The 26,561-nt window shown below is 61.3% G+C and overlaps 1 protein-coding gene across 10 annotated transcripts in view; it reads right to left on the reverse strand.

The window, feature by feature from the left end:
* The window catches only part of NFATC1 (nuclear factor of activated T cells 1), a 96,277-nt gene extending 69,716 nt beyond the window's left edge, over window positions 1–26,561 (reverse strand). For 2 of the 10 annotated variants that reach the window (XM_035708898.2, XM_035708908.2), the window contains exons 1-3: window positions 26,076–26,559; window positions 12,213–13,305; window positions 1,976–2,135 (exon numbers count right to left, since the gene is read on the reverse strand). In XM_035708898.2, coding sequence (XP_035564791.1) covers window positions 1,976–2,135; window positions 12,213–13,305; window positions 26,076–26,202 — 1,380 coding nt within the window. In that variant the 5' untranslated portion in view covers window positions 26,203–26,559. Of the gene's footprint in view, window positions 1–1,975; window positions 2,136–12,212; window positions 13,306–21,955; window positions 22,116–26,075 lie in introns of those variants that run through there. The other 8 variants (XM_025421940.3, XM_025421944.3, XM_035708918.2 and 5 more) reach the window with 6 other exon arrangements.

Consider the following 26,561-nt stretch of genomic DNA (forward strand, 5'->3'; position numbering starts at 1 on the left):
GTTGGTTCCTCGCTGCAGCAGCCACCTGTGTTGGGCGCGAGTGGCAGCAGGAGCGAGAGTTACGCGTCCATTGTCCTGGGGCCCCACTAACACCAGCACCTTCACCTTCACCCGCCACGAAGGCAGGAGCCCACACTGTCCAGCTGGGGCCAGGTAAGTGGGCACTAGTTGGCATCACGCACACGGCCATAGGCCCTGGCCGCCCTGACTTCCCACAAGCTCTGGGCTGCTGACCATTGCAGGACAGACAGCCTTTCCCTCCAGAGCTTGTTCCCTGGCAGGATTTCCACTTATCTAAGCAGCATAAAGTAAATATGCTAAGCGCCCTGCGGAGCACCCTTCTGATGCACCAGGGCCCACGCAGGAGAGCCCGGCCCACTGCCGCCTATACCTGGGCAAGAGAGCAGACCATCCACACGCAGCCACTGCAGGGCACCCCAGCGGGCTGGGCAGGAGGATCACAGCTTGTTGGTTACGTGTGACTATGATCCACTGTCCACGCGGTGGCAGCCTCTGTGCCCATATGTCCTCGCCATCACCACACCAAGGTGCCCCCAGGGCCCCCGTGACAGATGTTCCAGCCCTAAAGCCGAGTGAAGCTCGTGCCCCCCAGTGTTGGGGTGTGAGACCAGCACCCAGAACCACCCTGACCCATGGGCAGGAGACCCCAGCCTGGCCCTGACTGCCTGTGGTGCCTCTTCCCTGGGAGCACTGAGCTCCTGGACGCCCTGGCCCTCATGGCAGGTCCTGCTCAAGGAACCGAGAAGCACAGACGGGGACAGATGCCATGCGGCGAGCCCCAAGGTGGGGAGCAGAGGGGACCAGATCGTGGGCCCAGCTGGGACGCTCTAGGCTCCGCAGTCGGTGTAGGCCAGAGAACCTGCATTCCCAAGGCCCCTGGCCAAGAGCACACCCCGAGAACCTTGGACTTTCAGAAGGAAGGAAGCTTACAGATCGGCCCCTGGAAGCACTGTACTCCATGGCGCCTCACAGTAGCAGAGTTCACTAAGTGTTGGCCCTGGGACCTTGCGCTGGCTCCTGCTGACCTGCTGTGGGAGTCGCTGGGATGTGGGGTGGTGGACCGCCAGACCTGGGCGCCGCTGGGGTGGGGCACAAGGTCTGGGTGAGAAGCGGGGTGGGGGCTGGTGGCAGCTCTCAGTCCCTTCGACCCCAGCTCTGAGCTCGCAGGACGGGTGGCAACCGTGGGCATGGGGGGTGGGGGGACAGGGACACCTTGCAGCCTTGTGACCACACTTGTCTCCGCAGGCTCTTACAGAAAAGGTCGTCAAATATAAACATTCTCATTTCAAGGTTCTATTTATTTTCTTTTAAATGTGCTAACCCAGGACACCTTAAGGAATAACTCCTGGGGTCATGTCTCCTAAGGGGCTCACAGGACACCCTGTCTACACTGCTGCCGGTGCCACCAGGAACATGGTGCAGACCCTCAGGGTCCTTTTCCCACTTCCCCATCACGTCTGAATCAAATGTGTGCCCAGGAGGACAAGGGGACAGAGGAGCATCTGTCTGGACGAGGCAACGACAAGGCCTCAGCTTGCCACACGGGTCCCAGGGTTTGACACCACCAGGAGGATGACTCACGGATGGCCCCGTGGCTCTGGGACCCCCCCCCCAAAGGGGACAAGTCTCCCCCTGCGGTTCCGGGACACCCCCCAAGGGGACAGGCCTCCCCCTCACAGCTTCGGGACCCCTGAGGGGGATTCCCACAGTCATACAAAGCCTTGGGTTACTGACCGCAGCTGACCTCAGGTGGCAGGAGGAGGAGCTACAGGGCCCCTCACTGTTGCCACTCCACACATTAGGGAGAAAATCTGGACTATCTGTGCATCCCTGGCTGATCAGAGAACCTGGGAGATAACAAACTTTTTTAAGAGAGACGCCGAGCCAGCTGTTGGCACGAGCAGCTGAAAACGCGTGCGCCCACGATCGGGATGGACCCCGGGGACGCCAGTACCTGCACGCTGGGGTGTCCTCCAGCCGATGCCTTCACGGCCCCCCGGCTGCCCTCCGTCTCATAGTGGGCTCTGTGGTGGGGCTTGGGCTGCACTTCAATCCTCAGCTCGTAGGGTCCCGAGCGCGACGGCAGCTGCCAGTCCAGGGCAGGGAGAGACGGGCTGAAAGGGAACACACAGCGGTTACACGCGGATGCCAAGTACCTCCTCATCATCGCAGCACCGCGGGCCAGGCTGGCGCGTCCTGAGCACCGCCTCCCTCGGCATCTGACGTCTGACGCTCCCGCTAGTGAGTAGGCCATGCAGTGGCCCCAGGACTGGCCGACCCCCCTGCCTGGGGCCTTCGGGACGAGGTTCTGGAACGAGCTCGACACCTCTTGCATTCACGATTCGCGGACTTTCCTTCCTCAACCTCCCTCAGGACACAGGTTCCAGGACCACTGGAAAATCCTTCCAAATCGCCAGGTAAGAGCCTGACCTGAGAGCCGGGAGGCCCGGTCCCGACCCCGGCCCCACTCACAGGCGGGCTGTGGAACGCAGTGGGGGCGTGGCGGGGCCCCTGTCCACAGTGCGCTCGCCACGACCCCAGCCCAGCCCCTCAGTCCCCAGACCCCGCAAGACAAGCGAGCGCGGCTCGCCGCCAGGCTCCTGGACAAGGCCGTGGGAACACGGAAGGCAATGGCGCCACAGGACGTCAGTCACATGAGCTGGCTCATCACCATGGCGCTGGTGAGGGGCGGCCGATGTGCAGCACGTGCTGGCGCCCTGCTGCACAGACAACGAACAGGGTAATCCGCAAAGGGAGCCCATGTGCCCCTGGGCACCGGGTCCTGCTGACCCTACAGGACATGTCTGGGTCCTGCTCTCCACCAAGATACAGGTCGGGCCACTATGTCCCTGCAGCACCTGAGCCCCACCCTCGGCGCTGCCGCCTGCTGTGCGCATTCCAACTCGGTTTCAGCAAGCTAAACCCCGAGTCCCTGGGTCCGGCGTGTTTCTCCCCATGTAGACAAAGCTCAGGGATCTCTAGAGAAAATGATGCGGCAATGTGAGCAACTGGAGGGAGATGGAGCCGCGTGCGTGGAAAATCTGTTTGCCCAGGATGGGCTGGAGGGAGCGGGAAATGCCTGTGCTGCCTCTAAGCAACCACGAAGCAGCCAAATGAGACTTCTGACGAGGGATGTGCCACAGGGCAGTCAGGGCAGTTCCCGAGATGTCACTGCAAGCCCAGCGTGCATCTGTGAGTGTTCTCAGAGGTAAGGGGACATCTTTTAACAAAACGAAATATGTAACTGGATACCCTGGCTTTGTAAAAAAAAAAAAAAAAAAAATCACATGTTTTCAGTGTCATGGCATGTTGTTAATGATGGCTTGATTGCCGTGTCCTGTTTCCTCCCCGTGATGAGTGCTGCCCGCTGGATTTTGGGGTTGTTCTGATTTGCTGCCGCTGTCCACAGCAGAGACCCAACAGTCCCCCTATGAGGTCTGGGCCACCTCCCTGGTCACTTCCTTCGCCCAGAGTCACAGCCTCCATCAATGATGGTGCACCCTGGACCCCCCTGACCCATCCCCAGACACCAGCGGGAGATGCTCAAGGGCAGCTGTAAGGACCTCACAGGCGCGGGCCTGACATGTGCTGACATTTGCCAACACTTCCTTCACTGATGCCACACCTTCAAACACACCGAATGCAACGTATTAATGCTACTTCTATGCCTCCTGTGAAAACCTCCAAAGTGCCCCAAATCCACTCGATTTCTTACAGAGTCTCACCAAAGACAGTGTGGACCCTGTGTGCCCTGGCCCAGCCCCCAGCCCTCAGCCAGCCTGCTCCTGCACAGCCTACAAGGCCGGTCCAGTTGGCAGTCACTGTCCTTAGTACCGTCCTCTACAGCAGGTGGGATTCACCAGGTGCGGCGGGACATGCTCTCATAGACCGCTTGTGGGCTGCGAATTCTCAAAACACAGCACAGGAGGAAGTCCCACAGAGGGGACTCTGGGAGGTCCGCAGCCACGCAGCCTGGGGCCCCTTGGGAACCCTCCGGGCTCGTCTTCTGGAGGCTTCTATTCTGGGGAAGAGCCTGAGGAGCTCCCAGCAAATTACTGTGGTTCTCCTGAATTCCTACAGGGTTCTCCTAACTATAATATGATGATGGGGATGGTGCCACCTTGCTCAGCAGTGTGGATGGTAAATGGGCTGCTTCGCACAGACGCCAAGCTCCCCTGGGAGCCCGCGAGGGCCCAGGGGCCAACTGGCTAACAGGTCAGGGATGGGAGCTGTGGGCGACCTCTGCAACCTTCCATGAATCTGGAATTCTTATGAAACACAAAGTTTTACAAATGCCTGTTCTTGTGGCGCCTGGAAGGCTCGGGAAATCTCAGGTGGTAAGATGGAGCTGGCTCGGGGCAGCTCTCCCTCAGCCCTTCCCGCCCTCAAGAAAATAATAAAACAAATAAATAAATCTTAAAAATGCTTGTCCTTGTGCTCGGGAAACAAATTTCATGGCCTGCACCCATCACTACTACCGTTGCCGCCAGAGGCCAGCAAGCTACTGCGACACGAGGGCCCACCGGCCTGGCTCTCCAGTGGGGCCGGGCCTAAATCACTGCCGAGCGCCTGCTGTTTGCACCGCAGTACAAGGGCACCTCTCCCCCTCCGGGGGCAGGAACCCTGTCCCAGCCTTCCTGCCTCCCCTTCTGCCTGGGGAGCCGGCACCTACAGGTGGCACAGAAGCCTGGCTCCCCTGTGCTGTGCGCCAGGGACCCCACTGGCCCTGCCCTGTGCGCAGGGCAGCTGGTGTGACAGCGCGGGAAGCGGGTCGCAGTCTCCCCGGGGCCTCTTCTGTGCGTGGGTGAGGCCTCCTGGGGGTAAGAAGGGGCCCCACACTCCCAGTCTGAATCACCACTGCTTACGGAGCCGCTGCCACTGCCCATTTCCCATGAGAACTTTCAACTCTTACTGAACCTTTGTTTCCTCCTCGGAGGAAGGCGTGAAGGTTTTTTTTTTTTTTTTTAATGCTTAGCTCACAGCATCTCCTGGCGCCTACACGCCGGTGGCCTGCTGTCCCACGGCCCCGCGAGGCCCTCCCCACCTACCACGGCCGACCTAGCAGGTGCAGTCAGCACAAAGAGCTGCTCTATGGCCGTAGGGTCTCACTGACTGCCGGTTCATGCCCGGCCAAGCCACCTAGGACTGGCGCTAGCCAGGTTGGGCCCTGTCACACACCTGTGCCGAGCCATACAAACACCCTTCCCGCCTCACATCTGACACACCGACCCACTAACAGGTGCTCAGTGGCAGGCGCTGCCCTGACTGCCTTGTGGATGGAGCTGGTCACCACGTGGTGCCTGCAATTCCCTCCAATGTCTCTGGGTGAGGGGACCGGGGGCCCGGCCACTGGGAAAAGTGCTGAGACATGGGCAACTGTCCGCCCTGGAGCCCAAAGCCAACACGACTCTGATGACCCCCAAGAAGCCCTCAGCCGACATCTGGGTCCCATGGGGCAGTGGTGGCTGTGGCTAGCACCCTGGGAGTCCTGTGGCTAGAGGGACCAAGGCAGCGCACAGGCCAGACCTTCCATCTTGCTTTAAGGCATCTCCACGACAACTGCTGACAGTAGAGGGCTGCCAACGCCTGCCTCCTAAGGGACAGCACGTGCCATTTTGCCAAAACACGAAGCCAGAATTCTGGCAAACGTCCAGATTCAGCACTAATTTCAGAAACTAAAGCAAAACAGAACAGGGGATACCCAGGACAGGCGAGCAGGACACGGCATGCCTTGGGGACATTGGGGGAGACCCAGTCCGGGAGGACCCTGATGGCCAATGGTACTACAGTCTAGGAAGGAGCCTATAACTCTGAGGGGCGCCCTGAGCTACGCCATGGGGTGATACGCCATCTGGGCTGTGCTGCACAACGGCCACCCGGGGACCGTGGTCCGGGGTGCCTATGGTACTCCACAGGAGGAGGAGGAGGTGTGCCACCAGCGCCAGCCTTGTGGGCACCCTGCAGAGCGCAGACCTGGTTGCCCTGCTCATCTGGGCGTGCGGCTCGCTTTTCCCGTTAACCTGCAGCTTGAACGTCTGGAGCAGAACTGAAGACACAGTAAACCTCCCACGGTTCAGCGTTCTCTTGCTCCTCACGAGCCCTGTGGCTGTTCTGAACTGAAGAGCTTGTGCCCTGCAGCCGAGGGCCGTCCTGGGATTCCCAAGGCACTGTGTCCACGCATTGGAAAGCTCATTTTCCACACAAGCCAGAGTGGGGATCTCCATCACCCCCAGTGTGAGGGTTTCTGGCCGGGGCCGAAGCCCAGAGGGGAGGCAGGTCTCCTGGGTCAAGGGTTTGGGTAAAATCCCTTTGCTTCCGAGGTTTCCAGGCCCACGTGGACTTATCACGTAGAAGGAAGTTGTAAAGGCTTTTACAAGTCCTATTTTCCTAAAGCAGCTGAAGCCATAAACTCCGAACCTGGCAGGACCCAGACTTGCCCAAACCAACGACAATCCCACCTGAAGGAAAGGGTGTGACCTCGATCCTAACGCCGTGGGTTTTCAGGGTTGCAGCCAAAGGCCTCCCCACTGCCCGCTGTTTGTTCATTTTCCAAGGGGTCATGGGCACGGTTATCAGGCCGGGGTGGGGGCGGGGGGCGCGGGCACCGAGGCTGCGGGCAGGGATGGGCCTGGACCACACAGGAGCCTGCACAGGCCCATCTGGCTGCAGCCCCCAGCTCTGGGCCACAGGTCAGCCCTCCCGGCGAGGACTTCCCTGAGTTGTGTCAGGAGGCCGCGGGCAGGTCCACCCAGGGCAGAGCTCTGGACAGCGATTCAGCAGGTGTTCCCGGGGTGCATCCTCCCCGCCAGGGCCTGCCGTTCCTGGGGGTCCCCTCCCATCTTGCCACAGGTCGCCCCTTGGGGAGGAGCTGCAGGGACAGGACTAGGGAATGGACCCCGTGCGGTGCCTCATCCCTGGGAGCCCTAGGGGCAGCTTTGGTGGGGCACCCCCTGCCTGCCCTATGCCCTCCAGAACAGTGCAGACCCCTCCTCCCTACAGCTAGATGCACGAACCCCAGACGTTCCCTACAGTTCAATTGGGCGGGCGGCTCAGTGAGACAGGGAGCAGGAGCTTCTTTGTCCAGAAACCCAGGCTCACCCCAGGCGGGCTCCAGCCTCACCCAAGACACTCTGTGCCCCACCGTGTTGTCACCTCGGGCCTCTGCCAGGGCGTGGAGTGTGCAGACGCGGCAGGCGGTGGGGAACCAGGGGTCAGGGCCGAGGCGGGGCTGCGTGGCCGGAGGGGGACGTCCCGGGGGGACCCTGCACTGCTCCACCGGCTGTCCCCCATGGGGCAGGAGCCTGCACATCCAGAACTGCCCTCCGGAGCCCTGAGCGCTGCCTCCCATCCCCCACAGTGAGCTTGTGGAGCACCCAGGCCTGCATGCAGACAGCACTGCCACAGACAGGTCATGGACATGCAGGTGCTCAGACTCCAAGTCCACGCAGCCGTACGGAGCAGAAAGGAGGTGTGAAGCTGAGCCTCCACGCAGGCGCTGGGACGGCCCAGATGGCACCAAGGTCACCTGATCCACGTGGTTCCCACAGGGACTGCACCAAAGCCCGCATATTCACTTGTCAGAACCGTTCTTTTTCTAACATGAAGTTTAAAGCAAACTCAGTGGTTCAGGATATGACTCAAAATCATCTATGGGGATGCATCCAAGTGAGGGTCCTGCTCCCCAGGCTGCAGGGACCCTGACACTTGCAGTTGGGGCAGAGCCCCTGTGCTGCAGCCACAGGAAACCCCGTGCCCATGGCTGCCTCCCCAGCCCCAAGGGGTCCCAGGGCCTCCATGCTCCTGCTGTGGCCCTTGCCCCTTTTCCACCAGTGACATGAGAGGCAGTGACTGCACCCTACGTCCTCTGTGGCCCCACCACGGCCCCACACCCACCGCCCTCTTGACGAGAATGCACACCCCCACCTGGAAGAGGAGGAGCTCGGGGCCCTGGGACGAAGGGCAGGCCAACATGCGGGCCCTGGCCCACCGGGTCCCAGAGCCCAGAGTCCTCCAGGGATTAGGCTGCTCTCGGCCACGGCCCTACGGGCCTCAGAGCTTCTTACTCTTTCAGTGTAGATGTGGACGTCTCTACCTGCCTTGCTTTCTTGGGACCGCGGCCTCACCCGGAAACACACCTGCCCCACAGCCTAAGGGAGATGGCCCACCGGGCACTGCCCATCCTGAGGCTAAGCAGCCCAATCCTGTGTGTCACCCCTTCCATGTGCTATCCTCAGAGGAAAGCCTCCGAGTAGACACCCACCCTGGTGGGTCTGTGGTCACAACCCCCCCACATCTGCGGGCGTGTCCCCCCAGCCAGGGCTCCTGACACAGCCAGGCGCCTGTGCACACAGGGTGGGCGTGAGCAGGCCGAGGCAGTGCGGGTCCGCCTCCATGGTAATTCCCACACTTGGATCAGTCTGTGAAAGGAGCCACGTTTCCCATCTCAGTGGTTTGACTTAATGTCAGGACTCAAGCTATTCCCGTCCCCAGGAACACTCAAGGACGTGTCCCTTGCTCCTTCCTCAGTTAATAATGGACGCTCACAACCTCACGTCAAAGGGAGACCTGGGGTCACATCCTGCACACACATCCTGGGAAAAGCACCAGGGAGGTTGAGAAGAAGCCTCCTGGCCTCCCTGCCTCCCACGCCCACTCACTGAGCCACAGCCATCAGGTCAGGACACATTCAGGGCCCCCAAGGCTCAGCCATGAGCTCTGAGCCAGAAGGAGCCACAAGGGCAGGAGACGTCTGTCCCTGTGCAGGGATTCAGAGCTCAGGCTTTCTCACCATGTCCTCCTGTGGCAAGCAGTGCACATGTGCCCACCCCCAGCCTCACAGCCTCCCGCTGCACACATGTCCACCCCCAGACTCCCAACCTCCTCCCTGCACACACACCCATCCCCAGCCTCCCCCTGCACACGCGCCCACCCCCACCCCCAGCCTCACAGCCTCCCCCCTGCACACAGGTCCACCCCCCACCCCCAGCCTCACAGCCTCCCCCCCCAACACACACCAGCTGCCTCAGCAGTGGGGTGAAGACTGACCTGGGAAGCTGGTTGTTACCACTGGTGTATCATCATCACCATAGAAAGCTCCTTTCTGAAAACGCTTAAACTAGAGAGCTTATGACTCTGGTTTGGCGGGGTAGTGACTCCAGTACATCACTGCGATTTCTGTGCATTTCCCACACTTTAGGAACAGAGGTATCATCCTGTTAAATTCTAAAACAAATTTAAACTATAGAACTATGAAGTCCTATCAAATGCTGTCATTATGTCTTTAGCTGCAGCAAGGGTGACCTTTCCTCTCTGATTGCTGCAGGCCATAGGACGCCCTGCACAGAGGGGTCACCGTGAGGCCATGTGGACAAAAAGACCCCAAAGGGAAAAGACCCCACAGCACCCCAAGTTCTGGGAAAGGCTAGCGCTGCACACTGTCATTAAAAATCATCTCCTTTTCCCGGTAGGACGGATGTCAAAGTGCATCCAGTGACAGGAACAGCAGGTTTGTGACAAAGTCTCCACCCAGTTTTAGAGGGTGTTAAAAACCCGGCCCTGGGGCTGCACCCGGAGACCCTGCTGATGCCCCAGGCACTGGCGGGACGGGGCAGGAAGCCTGGTGGGGCAGCCCCTCCCACGGGGCCCCTGCTGCCCTGGGCACCAGCACACAGGACCGCGCGGCGCTGGCACGAGGGACCAGGAAACACATTTTGTGTGGAACCGAAACAGGGGGAAAGGTCAGCGTCCAACCCCCGAGGCAGCAGGGGGCCCTAGGGCTTTGTTTGTTCACTGAGCGCACAGGAATGTCGGACCCCCAGGAGCTCGCGGGGAGACCCCAGGACCAGGCAACGGCTGCCAAAGCCCTGAGCGGAGTCAGGCGCCTGTGGTCTGCACCCAGGGCCTGGGACCACCAGGGGAACCCGAGTTCCCACAGGCGCCCTGCGAGCCTCTCAGAGGAGGTGGTACTGGGGCTGCTGTGAAAGCATCCTGCCGTCTTGGCGGATGCAAAGCTGGGGGTTTGGGCTGAACTGAGTTGCCAAAATTCAAGGGTTGGAGTCTCAAACCTGGGACCTCCGAATGCGACTGTATGTGGATGCCGGGTCGAGTTAGAGCGAGGTCACCAGGTGGGCCCTGGCCCAGTAACAGTGTCCTTGTCAGCAGGGGACTTCTGGACACGGATGCAGCAGAGAAGAAACACAGCAGCCATCCCTAAGCCCCGGGGACAGGCCTTGGAAGGGGCCAACCCACCAGCGCCATGACCTCTGCCCGTGGGAAACTGGTGTCCACAACGGCCCGGCCTGCGGCATCACGACGCAGCCCGAGTGTGGACCAACACCCAGGGCGACCGGCACGGTCACACTTTCCCCAGGCCACGGTCACCTTACAACCTGTGTCTTGACCCCGGAGTCCAGGGGGTCCTGGTATGGGTGACCACGGCCCTCATGGGCCATGAAAACGCCGGCAGTCATAACCGGCACTGCGTCAGCCTGTGTGCGTCAGGTAGTTAGTTACTTTAGGAATATTCTTACTTTTACTTGAAAATTATTAAGAGAGGGGGTGCCTGGGTGGCTCCGTCAGTGGAGCCTTCAGCTCAGGTCATGACTTCAGGGTCCTGGGATCGAGTCTCAGGACGAGCTCCCTGCCCAGCGGGGGGTCTGCTTCTCCCTCTCCCTCTGCCCCTCCTTCTGTTTGCCTGCTTATTCTCTCGCTCTAATAAATAAATGAAATCTTTAAAAAAATTATAAAGACAGTATAAGGGCATAAACAAATCTTTAAGTTTTTTAAATGCCTCCAAATGGGTTTTTAAGTTCCCGTTTATGAATTAGAGCCAGATGGTGAGACACACTTGTTTTGATGATAACTCTGAGCACAGTAGCTTCCGGAGCTGAGTATGGAAAGTCGATGTTGGGATAGGGATGTGGACACATCTTAACACAGGTCAAGAAAAATCAGTGCTGCTTGTTTTTTTTTTAAGTGGCTCTGAGTACACATGTTGTTCTGACAGAAAGGGGGCTTCACCGGCCCACTGCTCAGATTCACGTGTTTTGTTTTGTTTTTTTTTGCCACAAACTCTCACAAGGTTTAGTTGGCTTTGCCCAAAACTACAACTCAACTACCACCTCCCACCCCCGCTGCTGCCCCCGCATCGCATGCCCTAGCTCAGAGCGGAGCCCAGCACACGGTGTAGGGAGTGCCTGAGTGGGAACCGGTGGGGCTGATTTCCTGGAGCTGCTTCCATTGGCACCACCAACAAAAAGGGCCGGGAAATCAAATGCCGAGTCCACGACACTCGACAGCACACAGAAGCATGTGTGCAGCTGCGTGTGCGTCCCGGGGGAGGGGGGCACAGCCGACACGCCATGGCTGCACCCTGCCACGGGAGGCACATTTTCATGCCTGATAAAAATCCTGGAGCAGAAAGCCTGTGCCAGGGGTCATTAGAGGCCCACCTGTTGGGAAAGCTGTTTAGTTAAAAATAAAAACAGTAGGCTGGATAAGTGCACCCGGTGGAGGGGCAGCAGCCATACTCCGCCGGAAAGAAACAACAACCCAAGCCTGGCGCTCGGGGCCCGCATGAGCCCTCCATCGTCAGCCAGCGGGGAGCGCGTGCCATCCCCAGGGACCGGGTGGCCGTGTTGTGCTGCGATCGCGGGCAGGGCTGCCCACGGGGACCGGGTTTGCGCTCCAGGGGAATTGCTGAGCAGAGGCCCCATCTGCATGTGTGCTGGTGGCAGCAATTAGGCGGGACAAAGGAAGCAGTTGAGCGGTGGAGGCAAACACAGGAGGAGGGGCATTTGGTTTTGTTAAAAAACAAACAAACAAAACAAACAGAAGCCTGCGTGCATGTGCATGTGAGCCCTCATTAGGGGCCGACGGGTTCCCCCCTCATCCACGCACTGGAGTCCTCCCCCAGCACTGAGAACATGGCCTAGTTAGGACACAGGACCTGCAAGGGCATTACTGGTGAACACCAGGTCTTCAGGGTGTCCTCAGAGACAGCAGGTTTGGACACACACACGAGGAGGGGACGCCGCAACACGATGGCAGAGGGAAGGATGCCCCGAAAGCCAGGGGATGCGATGCCCTGAGCACGCACAGGTGGCAGGGGCCCCAGAACGACGTGGCCCCCCTGGCAGCCTGGTGGGGACCTCCACCCCCTGCGGCCCCCTGCAAGCTCCGTCCCTGCTCACCTGGCAAATGACGTTGGGGACCTGGGCCTGGCCCACTGGTATGGGTGCTGCGGCACCGACAGGTACTGGTCACAGAAGGCACCCTTGCGGATATGTTGGAAAGATGTGAACTCTTCGGGCAGGAACTCGGCTGTGGGCGGCGTGGTCCCCAGATCCTCACCAGCTGGCTCCACTTTGAGGGCCACGGAGGGGCAGTGGTCTGGGGCGGTCTTGCGTGCCTTCACAGGGACGCCGTCCAGCTCCAGGCTGTTGTCGGTGGTGAGGGCGTTGATGGCAGCCACGATGGCCGAGCTGGTGTACTGCGTGCTGTTGCCCAGCCAGGTGTCATCAGTGATGCTGACCCGTGGTGAGCTGTGCGGGGACGGCGTGGGTGAGTGGTGTGGGGAGCAGGACAGCTGCCGGCCGTTGAGGCCGTACTTCCTCTTGTTGCAGGGGGACGAGGGCCGGGACGTGCGGGCCCCCAACCAGCTCTCCTCCGTGATGCTGGTGCGGGGCGAGGTGGAGGGCGAGTGTCTGGGGGAGCTGAGCAGGCCGCAGGCCCCCAGGCCCCGGGGGAAAGCCTCCTCAGGGTCCGTGGTCTTGGGGGACACACAGGGCGACTGCCATGGGGACGTCTGTGGGGACGCGTAGGGGTAGGAGAAGTTAGACTCATAGGATGAGGCCTCTGAGTTGCAGCTGCGTGAGGACAGGCTGCTGGCCGGGCTGAGGCACGAGGGGTCCCGGTAGGCCTCCAGGTTGGGCAGGTTCAGGGTGGCTGTGGAGGAGGGCCGCTTGGAGCTGGGAAGGACGTCTTCCACCTCCACGTCGTGGAAGAACTGGCTGTTACTGTGGTGCATGCCCAGGTACGAGGTGATCTCGATGCGAGGACTCTCCAGGGCAGGGGCCCCATTGGGCCGGATGTGGCCGGAGGACAGGAAGTAGCTGGAGGGCCCGGTGTCCACAGCCCCACCATAGCCCGGGGGCTGGCTGGCCGCAGGAGCTGGCATGCCCGGGCCCGAGGTCTGCAGGTCGTGGCACGGAGCTGGCAGTGATGGGTGAGCCGGGCCAGGAGGCAGAACAGAGCTGATGCTCGACGGTGCATAACTGTAGTGCTCTGCAAACGGGCAGAAGGGAAGATGGCGTGAGGGGCCAGTCACCAAAAAGGACACGCACTGCTCCATGAGCCCAGCGGCACCGACAGGCCAGCGGGTCCCAGCTTGTCCTGGTCCACCCTCCCTCCCCTGCTGCTGGTGCTCGGGCTCCCATCGCCCCCACGCCGCCGCGGGCTCCCACCGACCTCCCTCTACTCAAAGACTGCCTGCCCAGATCTCAGTCCCCAGCCGCAGCCGGTGTTATCCTCCCTGGGTTATCTCTTCTTCAACATGTAGCATCACTGACATCCACCATCTCTGACCAGGATAAACTAACTTTGCCTGCCTTAGTGTACTTGCCTTCATGGCTGTCTTCAGAGCCTAAGCCTGTGCCTGACAAACAGGTGGACAGACGGATGGATGGGCCCGTGGGTGGATAGACGGGTGAGTGGGTGGGTGGAGGGGTGGACGGGTAGAGGGATGGGTGAGTTCCAGCTACAGGAACCCGGACATTTAAAGAGATTTAATAACCTCATCACTGACAAGGTGCCTTAACCACTTGCTACAAAGAAAACACCTCAAGGACCAGATAGAAGCACAGGTTTTGGGGTCGCTCTCATGTAAATTCTGATGCTAGTTCATGGCCTAGTGATCCCAGTTTCAAAAAAAAAAAAAAAAAAAAGCCTAGAACATCAATGCACAGCAAGATTTAAGAATCGTTACATGCTAATTATAACCTCTATAAGGTATGTTTAAAAAAAAATCATTACTGCCATAATTAGAATTTTTACCAGAAAAGCCACATTTCTAGATTTCCTATTTGAAAAGACACCTAATAACACCTTGGTACGTCAGTGCCGTGCACTGGGAGGAGTCTTCCGAGGTCTCTAAATAATGGAAGTGCATGCCTGGAAACCATACACCGGGCCTGGTTTAGTGCGCTGCGGGAGGCCCCAGTCCCATGACACTGCTGCCCTTCTGGGCAGGAACCTGCCCGCGCCAGCACTGCTGGGCAATGAGGGTCCCCAAGTATGGGCTCACACTCCACTATGTTTGGGGACAGAAAGGGGCTGAGCACCCCAAATACAGGGGGTCTCTGCCCGCCGTTATTTCCAAGAGCCATTCGACCACTCCCTGGTCGTGCAGGCTCTCTGTCCTTGGAATCACCAAGTCCCTGTTTTTACTGCTTGGGGGCCCCCAGACCTGAGTGCTCCCTGGATGGCCTCTGCTCCTCCAGGCCCCCCAGGTGCTGCAAAGAGCGCACAGCCCCCCACCCCCACCCCCGCCGAGGGCATCAGCCTTCCAGATGCTTGGCTCCAGTACCAGATGGCCTGGGGAGCCCTGCCCAGGAAGGGCTGTGTCAGGATGGCTGTGCCTGCATGAGCCTACAGCTCATGCACCCAGGGGCCCGTGGCCCGTGTCCTGTCAGCACCGCCCACCTGCTCCCATGGAGTGCAGTGAGGAGCTGGGAAGGCCCAGCACCCTCCCCCCCCCCCCACCCCTGTTTCCATTTCCCTGGGACAGGAGGTGGTGCTGGGCCCAGGGGGACCTGCCCCTGGGACCCCCTCCCATGCTTGCCGGCGCTTACCACCACCTCTTCGCACCCTTACATGCTCACCAACACCCTCAATACACAACTGCAACCAAAAGTTTAAAGCTATAATCTTTGTAAAAATCAAACAAGGAGTGAAAAACCCAGAAAAGGAAGTTCCCAGAGGAGGTCAGGGATCCTCAGAAGAGGCAGTGCGGGGGCTGCGGGTCCCAGGGCCCCCCCTCCCAAGGCACATCTCCCACAGCTGGACCTGCCAAGCTGCTGCACAGGTGCCCCAGCAGAAGTGGTCCACGGGGACCCAGGGGGCAGTGGGGGCCAGGCCTGCGGGGGGAGGCGAGTGCCCCAAGCGATCCGCAGGGTGGAGAGGGCTGAGGGGCACACAGGATCCGTCAGGAGCTACAGGGGAGTGAGTGCTCATCACCATCCCCCGTGATCCGTCTGAGAGTTGCCTCAACAGATGGCTCGCTTTAGCCACACGCACGGTACTTTGCCTGTATTATTCATACTTCTGCACATGTACATGACACGTCTCCATGTGCCCCCACATGCATGAGACACACGTGTACAAGCACACATGTCGGGACGGGGCCATGACACACCTGCGGAGGTAGACCTGTTCGACCAGCGCAGGGAGCGAGTCGGTGAGTGCGCACTGTACCCATCTGCGCACAACGACCATCACCGTCAAATGACTGACAGAGTTCGTTTTGCACGCTTAGGTGGGCACAATCTTCACACTTAGACTTCAACCCATAAATGTACTGTGTCACACAATCACACAGTGTAAAGAGTGGGGGGCCCCCCTCCACCCCAGCTTCTGGTTCACCGCCGGCGGTGGACTCCGCCTCCCCCTGTGCTGTGGCACCCAGGACACGCGCTGCCCAAGCACCTGCACAGGCTGCACACACCCTCTGGCCATCTCCAGCTCCACCTATGCATCCATGACCCCGGGTCGTTGCTGCCCCCTCCCCCCGGTTCCATGTCCGCACCCCACGCACCCATCACCCCCCTGCTGGCCCCTCGTTGATCCAGGTGGGCACTTTCTGGGGCCCCCGAGAAAGGAGCAGGGTGCCACCTCCCGCATCTCAGCTCTGCCTAGGCTCTGGGGGTGGACATGCCAGTGCCCCAAGAACCCTGTGCCACGGACACCAGGGGTGGTCCTTTCTCTGAGCGTGTCTCCAAGCAGCCATGAGGAAGCAAGGAAGCGAGTGGCCGACCTGTGGGCTCAGGCCTAACTGCCCCCCAGGCCCGACCTGGAGGTGGCGACGTCCTCACCACAGGGACAACCGGGCCAAATGCTCCCAGATGCATGAGGGCCCTGGGCCTGGCCCATGCTGGTGGGGAACATGCTCCGGGGCGGAGCACACAGAGAGACGCACATGACCTAGCCTCTCGCCAGCAGCAAGCTTCCCTCTCAGACAGAAATCACCTGTGGCATGAAAGCTCGCAGTCAAGGTTGACAGGAATGTCAGGCACCATCACAAGGGTTAGAGCGTGTCACAGGCCCTGCCTGCGAGGAGTCCAGGACGTCCCTGGGCCACCCCTGTGTCCCGGCCCAGTTGGTATCACAGGTGTCTACAACTTGTTTTAAGAGATGGGGCACCTGGCTTGCTCTGTCAGAAGAGCCTGCAGCTCTTGATCTCGGGGTCGGGAGTTTGAGCCCTGCGCTGGGAGTGGGAGCTGGTTGAAGAACTGATAATCAGGAGAGAGAGAGAGATAGCAAGAGCGTGAGAGAGAGGGAGAGCGCGAGCTGACCCCATGGGTCCAGTAACGATTGTTGGCAGGAAGGTAATCTCAAGATTTGGAAAACAAATCCTCGCAGAGTCAATGAGGTAGGTCTGGGGGCCTCTCCCCTTCCCCCGCCCCCCGCCACGCTCCGGGTGCCCCGACCTGAGGCTGACTGCTCAGGGCGCTGAGGCTGGTGGGGGGGGGCCTGGGGGACTGGCAGACTGAGGCAGGTCTGACCTGGGGTCTGGAAGAGGCAGGGTGCATGAGAAGAAGGGCTCTGACACCCAGAGGATCCTGACACGGCCCTGACATAAACCAGTCTGTCAATAATCACGATTCCAGGATACAAGAAAAAAAAAAAACATAAAGCTTCTATTTAAAAACAAAAAACCCACCTAAAGCATGACTTTTCCTTAATTAAACAAATTACAAACTGAAAGCCTTAAATGCCTGAACTTCACTACAAATGACGGGGGCTGTCGAGTGATAAAGGTCCATGTTCTAGAACAAACACACGTGCACGGGGACATCCCAGCTCGGCCCTGGGCCTGGGCGCTATGGGAGGGGGCAGGGGGAGGGCTCCTTCCACTCCCCCCCCCGCAACTGGTTTGGTTTCATTAACCACCTAAACTGTTTTCAAATCCAAAACCTTTCACTATGGGAAGCACCACACTCACATGGAATGATTTGATTTCCGGTACCTTCCCTAACAGTCCTGAGATGCTCCGGCTGACTTCCATCCTACCAGGAGCTGGAAAACACTCAGCGTCCATGAGGGTCACGCTCCTCGGGACGGCTGCTTGCCAGGCCGAGGGCTGAGGGCCGAGGACTGTCCCTGAGAGGCGAGTACAAGAGAAACCGCCCTGACCTCGGCGAGCATTACTCCAAAGGTTTCCTGCATGGACGATACTAAATCCTGTTCATCCCCCTGAAAACACAACCTGCATGTCTTGGTTCCCAGATGTCTACCCGGGCAAGGCGCCTGGGGCCACGAGGATGGGCACTTCGGGGACACAGGATGCAGGTAGCACCTAGGCCGCTACCCCTTGGCATCCCTTGGGCTAATTCACAGCACACTTGGCACAAGGGTTTCATCTCGTTCTCAGAAAATTTATTTCAGAACCAATTTTGTCATTTCTCATCAACTAGGAGAAGGTATACCCGCATCCTTTCTCCTGGCACTGACAGTGCCTGGGCCTCCCCACACTGTTCCACTCATACCAGCAGGTGCACCAGGTGAGCTCCCTTCGGGTCCACCCACTGAGCCGGTCCCACCCAGCCTCTCCTCTGGGGCACGTGCTGGCCTCGAACCACAGACACAAAGCTGGACATTGAAGCCCAGGAGCCACGACAGCCGGTCCATCCTTGCCGGGGGCACCGAGAGCCACCAGGCAGTGGGATGGTCATTTCCCAGGGAGTGGAAACAAAACAAAACCACAACTTGAAACACACTCCAGGCCTGGAGCTCGCTGCGGGCGCCGTATATGTGCAGCACCCAGGGGCGCTCAGTCCACGGGGCTGGGGCTGCCCATCGACCTGCGTTGGACAAGAAACCTGCGGCCTGAGAACGGCCCCTCTCGGCAGCACCCCCACTGCCCGGCCCACAAACAGGCACACCTACCTCTCGTAGGGCCCTGGGTCCAGCCTGGTGCCCTCGGGGTGTCCCCATGGCACCCACTCCCACCACCCCTGGGGGTGTCCCCACGGCCCCTGCACACGATTTGTCACCTCAGGCCGCCACCCTCATTTTTTTAAGGAATTAAACATCTGCGTGTCTTCAGCGACCGTGTCACTCAGACGAGGACACAGGACTAATGCGTCCTGGGACAATAACCGCCAGGTGGAACAGGCCTGGAACCCTGGGACAAACCGCAGAGGACGGAGGCCCCGCAGGCCGAGCGCGGCCCCTGAGCTCCTGCCCGGACACCCTGGTTCCCCTGTCACCGTCCCAGTGCTGAGCGTGGACAAAGTCCCTCCAGAGACGAGCCCTTTCTTGTGGCCCTGAGGTGCTGCCTGCGGCCCCGACGTCCAGCCCCGGCGTCCAGCTCCCACCTGAGGCCCCGCCAACTTCCTCCGAGTTGCCAGGGCGACGACAGCAGAGCAGACAGCCGAGCCAGGAGCCGAGGAGCCGAGGAGCCGGAGCCCCAGCCTGTGGGAAGCGGGGCCACGCCCGCCTCCCGGCCACCACCGCAGGCGGCTATTTCCTGAGAGCCCCGGGACGGCTTCCGGGTGCCTGCTCGCGGCTCGGGGACGGGCCCACGGCCTTGGGGACACAAGGAGGCCGCGGGACCCCACACAACCTCGTGTCCAGCCCTGCGGCCGGCCAGTTGTGCGTGAAGCACGGTCAGCACCACGCCCGGCGGGCCCTCAGGGAAGAGGGACCTCCAGTCCCCAAGCGGGTGGGCGCTGCGGAGCCCGGGAGCTCGCAGGCTGTGGGCGGGGGTCGGTCCGCATCCCTGCGCCGCCACGTATGAGGCTGTTACCCTGCCTCCCGGCCCAACTCACAGGCACTCGGTCACTTGTTCATACCCAGGCTCGTTCCAGAAACAACGTGAAGCCCTTTCCATCCCCTGAAAGGCTGGAGAACCCAACTGATCACCTCATATCTAGTGACACGACGCGGTTACAAACACTACGAACACGAACAGGGGGCTTCGCTCCTCGTCAAAACCTGGCAGCAACCACAGGTGCCCCCAGCAGATGGCAGGTCCATAAACCCGGTCCGTCCGCCCTGGAGACACAGTCAGCCCTCAGCAGGAAGCCCACGGGCCCTGAGGTGATGCGGAGGGATCCTGAGGGCACGTGGCCAAGAGGAAGGTGACCCTGACCCCAGGACGTTCTGGGAAAGGCAGAACTGTGGAGATGGTGCAGACCTGGGGTGGCTGGAGCTGGCAGGGTGAGGAGGACGGGGGGTGGGGGTCACGGAGGGTCCAGGGCAGCACGCAGACCCCGTGTGACCCAGGGACGGGCATGCGACCATACACGTGTGCAATCCCGCAGCATGCGCGGGCGGCCCTGGGCGAGCCCGAATGTGCACCATGGCCTGTGGGTGATAAAGACGAGTCGGGCAGGAACAGGTGCCTTACCCTGCGCAGGTGTTAGGGACAGGGCAGGGGGTCTCGGGGAGTTCGCCTATCTTCCTCTCGACTCTCTCGAGCCTAAAACCACTTCTCAAAGATAATCTTAATAAAACACGAATACCTCTCACAAAAATATGTTAAAAAAGGAATGTTTTCTAGCCACTTCTAGCACAAGACTCGGGAAAGAGCCCCCTCTCTGCTCATCCTCCTCCACGCTGCCAGTAGCCTCCCTTCCCCCCAAGCCTGGTACGGGCGGAGGCCCAGGTGCGCAGTCTGGAGGCCTTCCTGCAGGAGGCTGTCTGGGGCCGTGTGCCTCTGGGGGCAGGGCTGGGGCACCCATGCAGCCCTCAGGACGTTACTGGAGCTGAATTCGGGGGGTACATGGCGGTGGTGAGGCCCTCCCGGATCTGGGCACCCCAGCCGCAGAAGCCCCTTCCAGCAGGGCAGCACCCAAGGACCGGAAATGGCCGAGGCCCCGAGCGTCCAGGACCGGCCTTCACGGCCGCGCGGCCCCCATGTTCGCCCCGTGCCTCTCCTCAAAGACCCGCTCATCGATGGAACCCGAGGGATGAGGATGTGAGGGCCGGCTCCCCAGCAGCACCACAGGTGGCCGGACCCAAGCGAGAGCCCAGAAGGCCTCAGAGAGCACTGCTCCCGACCCCTTCCAGCGATCACCGGGGCTCCCGCCAACCGCAGAGGCTGGGGACCCCCCCAGAAGACGAAGATGGGGTACAGAGAACAGAGTGCAGGCAGCCTCTGCCTGGTTGGAACGTTTATTTTTTAAAAATGAACAGGACGTTACAGTTTTTAAAAGAGGGGTGGTGAGTGACATGGAAAATATTATACAATCATCACAGACGCGGTCGCGTGCGTGCCAAGTGTGCTGCGGTCAGCTTCCTCCCTGCGCGCCACGTGGGCAGGACGGGGTGGGGGCCGGGTGCCCTGCAGCGGGGTCCCTGCCCCCCCCAGCCCGCCAGCCGGTGCCCCAGGAGCCATAGCCCCACGCGGGAGCACCCACTCCTGCGGGCTGAAGGTTTCCACAGTTGTTTGTTTAACGGAAACCTTTTTGCACAGAAGAGAAAATGAAAGAGAAGGCTGTGCGCCCCGAGGGCTACGTCTGGGAGTCTGGGAGGGGGTGGGCGGAGTGGAGGTCTGGGGGGGCCTGGCCCCTGCCCTCTGGCCACAGCCGGCTGAGCACCACCTGTCCCGCTGTGGCCGCCAAGTCCCAGGCCTTGGACACTCCTGTGGCCAGGCGTAAGCAGCACACTGCCACTCCAGCCCGCACCCCCCCCCCCGCCCCCCCCCCGGCCCTGCCACAGGGGGCGCTCCACACACCCCACCCCTGAGCCCTGGCCACCCCCACCCCTCCTCCCTACCCTGCACCCCTGTCAGCAGGGGCACTGCCCCCCTCTCCCCCGCCTCCACGCCAGCCCCTCTGACTTCACTCTGGTTCCTGCCCACCCCAGGCCCAGACCCCTTGCGCTCTTGAGGGTGGGCTGCATCCCTGATCCTATGCCCCAGGCCCCTGCACCCCAACCTAACACCCCCAACCCCTCTGCACCCTGACAACACACCTCCGAACCATACTCTTGGTCATGTATCCTCTGGGGCCCTGTACCCCATACCCTGTACCCCTGGAGCTCTACACCCCAGGCCTCTACATCCCCTGACTCTACCCCTGGGGCTCCTGCACCCCAATCCAACACTCCTCCTCTGTACCCCCCAACCCTGCACCTCAGAACTGTGCTCTTGGCCTTGTACCCCTCCCCGAGCCCCTGCACCCCCCCAGTCCTGTACCCCCGGGGTCCCTGCACACCCCCAGTCCTATACCACCAGGGCTCCTGCACCCCCCGAGTCCTGTACCACCAGGGCCCTTGCACCCCCCGAGTCCTGTACCCCCCCAGCCTGCATGCCCCCAGCCCTGCACCCCATACCCTGCACCCCTGGAGCCCTACACCCCAGGCCCCTGCATCCTTTGACCCTGTACCCCTGGGGGTTCCTGCACTCCAACCACCCTGCACCTCAGAACTGTGCTCTTGGCCCTGTACCACCCTCCCTGGGGTCCCTGCACCCCCCAATCCTGTACCCCAGAGTCCCTGCACCCCCCCAGTCCTGTCCCCGGGGCCCTGTGCCCCTCACCCTGCACACCCCCAGCCCTGCACCCCAACCCAACACGCCCCTGAAACCCCTGACCTGGGGGGCCCCTTTACCTGCCCCTTGCACCTCCGTGGCCCGCACCCCCGGAGCCCCGCATCCCGAGGGCCCTGCACCCCTCGCCGGCCCCTCCCGGCCCCAGGCCCCCCGCGGACCCACCTGGGGCAGCGGCGGTGCCCTCGTCGCTCTGGTTAAACTCGAAAAGGAAGTCGAAGTCGAACTCCTGGTCCTGCTCCAGCCCCGTCATGCTGGGATGGGCGGGGGGCTGGGGTCAGCGGAGGGGGCGGGGCGCAGGGCGCGGGGTCGAGGTCCGGCCGGGTCAGCCCGGGTCCTGGCCTAGTCCGGGGGCCGGGGCCGGGGCCTGGCTGGGGGTCGGGGCCGGGGCCGGGGCCGGGGTCGGGGTCGGGGCCCAGAGCGTGGCCCCGGCCGCGGGCACCTGTGGTTGCGCCGCCGCGGGCTCCGCTGCGCCGGGCGCCGGGCCGCGTCCCGGGGTAACGTGACTCCCGCCCCCGCCCCTCCCCCGCCCCCGCCCCCCCCCCCCCCCAGTGTTTCCGGGTTGACATAAACAAGCCCTCGCCGGCCGCGGCTTCCGAGTTTTAAATAAACTCCCCGGGCAGCCCGGGCGCACGCGGCCCTCCCGTGTCCCCCGCTCCCCGCCCGCGCCCGGGGGTCCTGTGCGCGCCGCGGCCTGGGGAGAGGGTGGGGCCCGCGTGCGCCCCGCGGTCGGCGGAGAGGGTGGGGGACCCTGTGCGCCCCGGTCGGGGAGGGGGCGGGGGCGGGGCGGGGCGGGGTCCGCGTGCACCCAGGCTGCCGGGGGAGGCGGGGGCGGGCCAAGAGCCCGCGGCGGGGACCCTCGCTGGCCCTGCGGCCCGGGACACCATGCGGCGCAAAGACCACGACAAGGTCCCAGAGAGTCGGCCCACTGAGTTTCTGTAAAAGTTCTTTAAAAAGCTCCCAAACCGAGAGCCTCCCTGGGGTAAGGATGCAGCGTCTGGGTCCCTGCCGGAGTCTACAACATGCACGACCGCCCAAGGCGGTGCGCCCAGCCCAAGGCCGACTGGCAGTGCAGGGACAGCAGGGCCTGCTTCCCTGGATGCTCTGCTCCCGCCGCCCCGCCGGAAGGCCACTTTCCTCCCTGTCGCTGGGAAAGTGCAGCCCCCCTATCCTGAGTGCTCCCCCCTGCTCTGACTGCCCATAGTGACCAGCTGACCGCAGCCCCTTTGTGCTCTACCGTCTTCCCTACAGGCCAGCAGCCACCTGCCGCCATTTCTCCTCCGTGGTACCTCTGCTCACTCATCCTGCTCCCTGGAGTCCACCCAGAGCTGCACAGCTGAGAGCAGGGGGCTCTGGATCCCAGGCTGGGCTGCCGGGCAGTGTGGCCACCGCACACGGAAGGCAAGAGACATGTGGGCACTGTGTGTCCTCTCTCCCAGCTGTCTGCTCTGACTGTCCCCGTGTGTGGACCTGCAGGGGACTTCATGGGACTCTGAGATCCACCCGTGGAGGGAACTCCCATGGAGAGAAGGGAGTGCCCTGAGCTGGTGTCTGCAAGTCGCAGCTTACCACCACTGCCCTCTCTGCCCTGCAGGCCCTCTGGCCCCACAGGCGCTGCTTCCCCCTCCTCAAGCAAATAACCTGCAAGTCACGTGCCTCCACCCCAGGCTTGTCTCCCCTGCCCCTTTTCAGATGGCTGGTTTTCTCCAGTGATAAACTATGGTTCACTTTGGCCTGATTTAGTTTCTAATAATAGTCCTCACTTTGACATGGATGTTGGAGGGTTGTTGTGTTTTAACTTAGCTTTTTTTGCTGACCTTTGGGCAAACGAAGTCTGCTTCTATTGAGAAGCAACATTTCATTTTCTTTTTCCAGTTGTTTTCCCCGCTGCCACCTCTCATCCCCACCAAAAATTTATATGGGCCCTCATGTAGTTTAGTCGCCAGCTTTTCGTTTGAGGGTTCGAGAGAGCGGGTGTGCACTTCCGCATGCAGGTGTCCACTTAGTTCCCACCTGGCCGGGGCGGGACGGGGACGAGGCCCAGGCCCGCTCTGTCCCCCACCTACTTTCAGATCCCTCAGCACAGGAGCCAGATGGCCAGGCCAGTTTTATAAAAGCTCCTCTTACCCCCCACCCCCACCCCACCCCGTGCCTTTCAACTGGTAAATGGTTCAGAGCTATTTGCCAATTCAGCAGACACTCCTGTCCTGATGGAAATGTTTAGCTTGGCGCTTCCTCCTAGCGGCTGCGGGTGTTCACGGTGCACAGGGCTCCAACCCAGGGTGTGATAAAGCAGGGCCTCTTCTAATCTGGATTAGGGAACAAGGCTACGAAGTTAAGTGTTGGGAGAACAGAGTGAGCTTTGTTCTGCTCTGGAGAGCCCGCGGGCCTTCTGTGTGGAGCAACCCTGGAGTGGGTGGCTGGGTGGCTATGATTGAGGCCTTGCATTTCTCTGCATTCTCCACGCGGAAAAACAGGCACAGAGCCTTCAGAAACAACAGTGGCTAATGAGCTTCAACCCAGATGCTCATTAAACCACAGGGAAGTGCCGGGGAATCTCGCAGACTCTCAGGCGGGCAGCTGATGCCTTAGTCAGGCCTCAAGGAGAGGACACATCATGTCCCCCGACACCCAGTGAGGCAGGCGCTGACCTGCAGGAGGCCGTGTCTCCCATCCCCTCAGCCTGGCTGCGCCAAGAGCTCCATCACACTCTCTGGCTGCCTAGTAGCAGCCTTCTGTGAAATACCCCCCAGTCACCTCGTAGTCTCCAGGCACCACTGCACCTGGCCTGCTCCCTCTTCCCAGAGGCCCTTTCCAATGCACTCTCACCAGGAGGAAGCAGGAAGAATCAGCACCAGCCCAGAGATGGGGTTTCTACTTGTAAAAAAAAGATTATTCCGGGATGGACCACTGACTCTTCAAGTAGACCTTTGAGCTTTGAAAGACCCGCATTTTTTTAAAGGCAGTGTTAAAAAAAAAAATACATGTGCACAGACTTTGAAAAAGGTGCCCAAGAAGTTAAGACCAAACCCTTGGCGCACTTTTAAAAAATTGCTCTAACAGCAGGAACTTGTCCCATAAATACTCCCTGATGCTTATGTTGAAATATTTCCTGAACTGGGATGAGATGGAGAAACATACCTCCTCCCTCACTGATACAAAACACAGAGGAAATGGCTGAGCACCCTCTATCAAGGGTACTGCCTGGGGCTCATCTGGGTCACCAACAAGTACCTCCCCAAAGCTGCCAGTCCTTGGAGGATGCGGCTCTGTGGCCATGGGCCCACTAAGGGGATGGTGCCACCGGGGACGGTGCTGGAAGGACGTCTGCCCTTATAAAAAGAGGAATCCCCACTACACGCTGGCATCTTTGCCAACTTTGCTAAAATAATTTAAAAAAATACTTGGGAGCCGATGAGGTGTTTGGGAAGCTGTCTCCCCATTTCCCGGGCACATCTGCTGTTCTGATCCCTACTCAGGGTGCTGGTGGCCCCTGCTGGAGCCTGTCCTCAGACACCTGCAGGAGCGCCCCCGTCAGGAGCTCCAGGCCGCAGGGCCAGGTGCTGGCTCCTGTAGGGCGGAGGGCAGGCGTGCGGGGCCGTTGGCCAGACTCGGAGGCAGGAGTGTTTTCGGGACATACACTTAGGCACCTTTGGGACCACAAACAAGCGGCTTGAAACTCGAGGGTCCCTTTCACACTGTCCTGAGCCACTTTCTACAGCTGAACTCAACTCCCGGCTGCAAGATTGCAAAATGGATTGAATTAGGGGCTGTGTCCACACTGTGCATCCGATGCCCCAGAGTTCTGCCGGCGGAGCTACCAGCATGACGGCGCCGGGGTGGGGGTGGGGTGGGGGCGGGGGCGGGGAAGGGCGCAGACCCCACCTCACGTCCTGGGCTGGTCTCCTAAGCCGCCTGGTGGCCTTGCCCCACTGGGGAAGAAACCGGCCACCTCCGTTCCCAAAGAGCCCACCGACACCGTGGAGCGAGCCCTACCCTCACCCGGTCCCGGCCGCCCGCGCCTGAGCTGAGCCTGTGCCACGGTCCGCCGCCGGGCTGCGCGCAGCGCTGGGGAGAGGAGACACCTATTGGCAGGAGGGAGCGCTGGGAACCGGGGCTGCTCCGGGGAACACCAGGGGGACCCCGCTCCCCGGTTGGTGCCGCGCGCGCCCCTCGCCACGGCGGACCCCTCCCGGCGGCGGACCCCGGCCGGGCCCGCTCGCCCCCCCCCCCGCCCCGGCCCGGCACCCGCGGGGGCCCGGGTAGGGGCGACCCGCCGGCTTACCTTCCTCCGCCGACTTCATGCTGCCGCCGGAGGGCGGCGCGGGCCCCAAACTTTCTCCGCTCCCGCAGACTGCAGCCGGAGGCCCGAGTGGAAACTTGGAAAGGACTGGAAAACTGGTACTTGGCATCCACGCGGCGGCGGCGGCGGCGGGGGGCGGGAGCGCAGGAGAGCGGGAGAGCGGGAGAGCGGGAGAGCGGGAGAGCGGGCGCTCGGCGCCGCCGCCCCGGCCGGCTCTCCCGGGAACGCAGACCTCTGCCCCGGCGGACGCGCGCCCGGCCCGGCTCAGCACCGCGCGCCCCGGAGAAGTGTCATCCAGGGGGGTGTGCGCGCGGGTGGCCCGGCTGCGCCTGGGGCCCGGGCTTGCTGGCGGGTGGCGGGGCTCGGAAGGGTGCGCTCCCGCGCCCCGGTGCCCTCGCCCGGCCGCGGGATCCGGCGCGGCGACTGTGCCGGCGAGTTTGGAGTCCTCCAAGTCTCGCTCTGACGCAG

The sequence above is a fragment of the Canis lupus genome, chromosome 1 (genome assembly GCF_003254725.2).
Source record: "Canis lupus dingo isolate Sandy chromosome 1, ASM325472v2, whole genome shotgun sequence".
In the NCBI taxonomy this organism is placed as follows: Eukaryota; Metazoa; Chordata; class Mammalia; order Carnivora; family Canidae; genus Canis; species Canis lupus.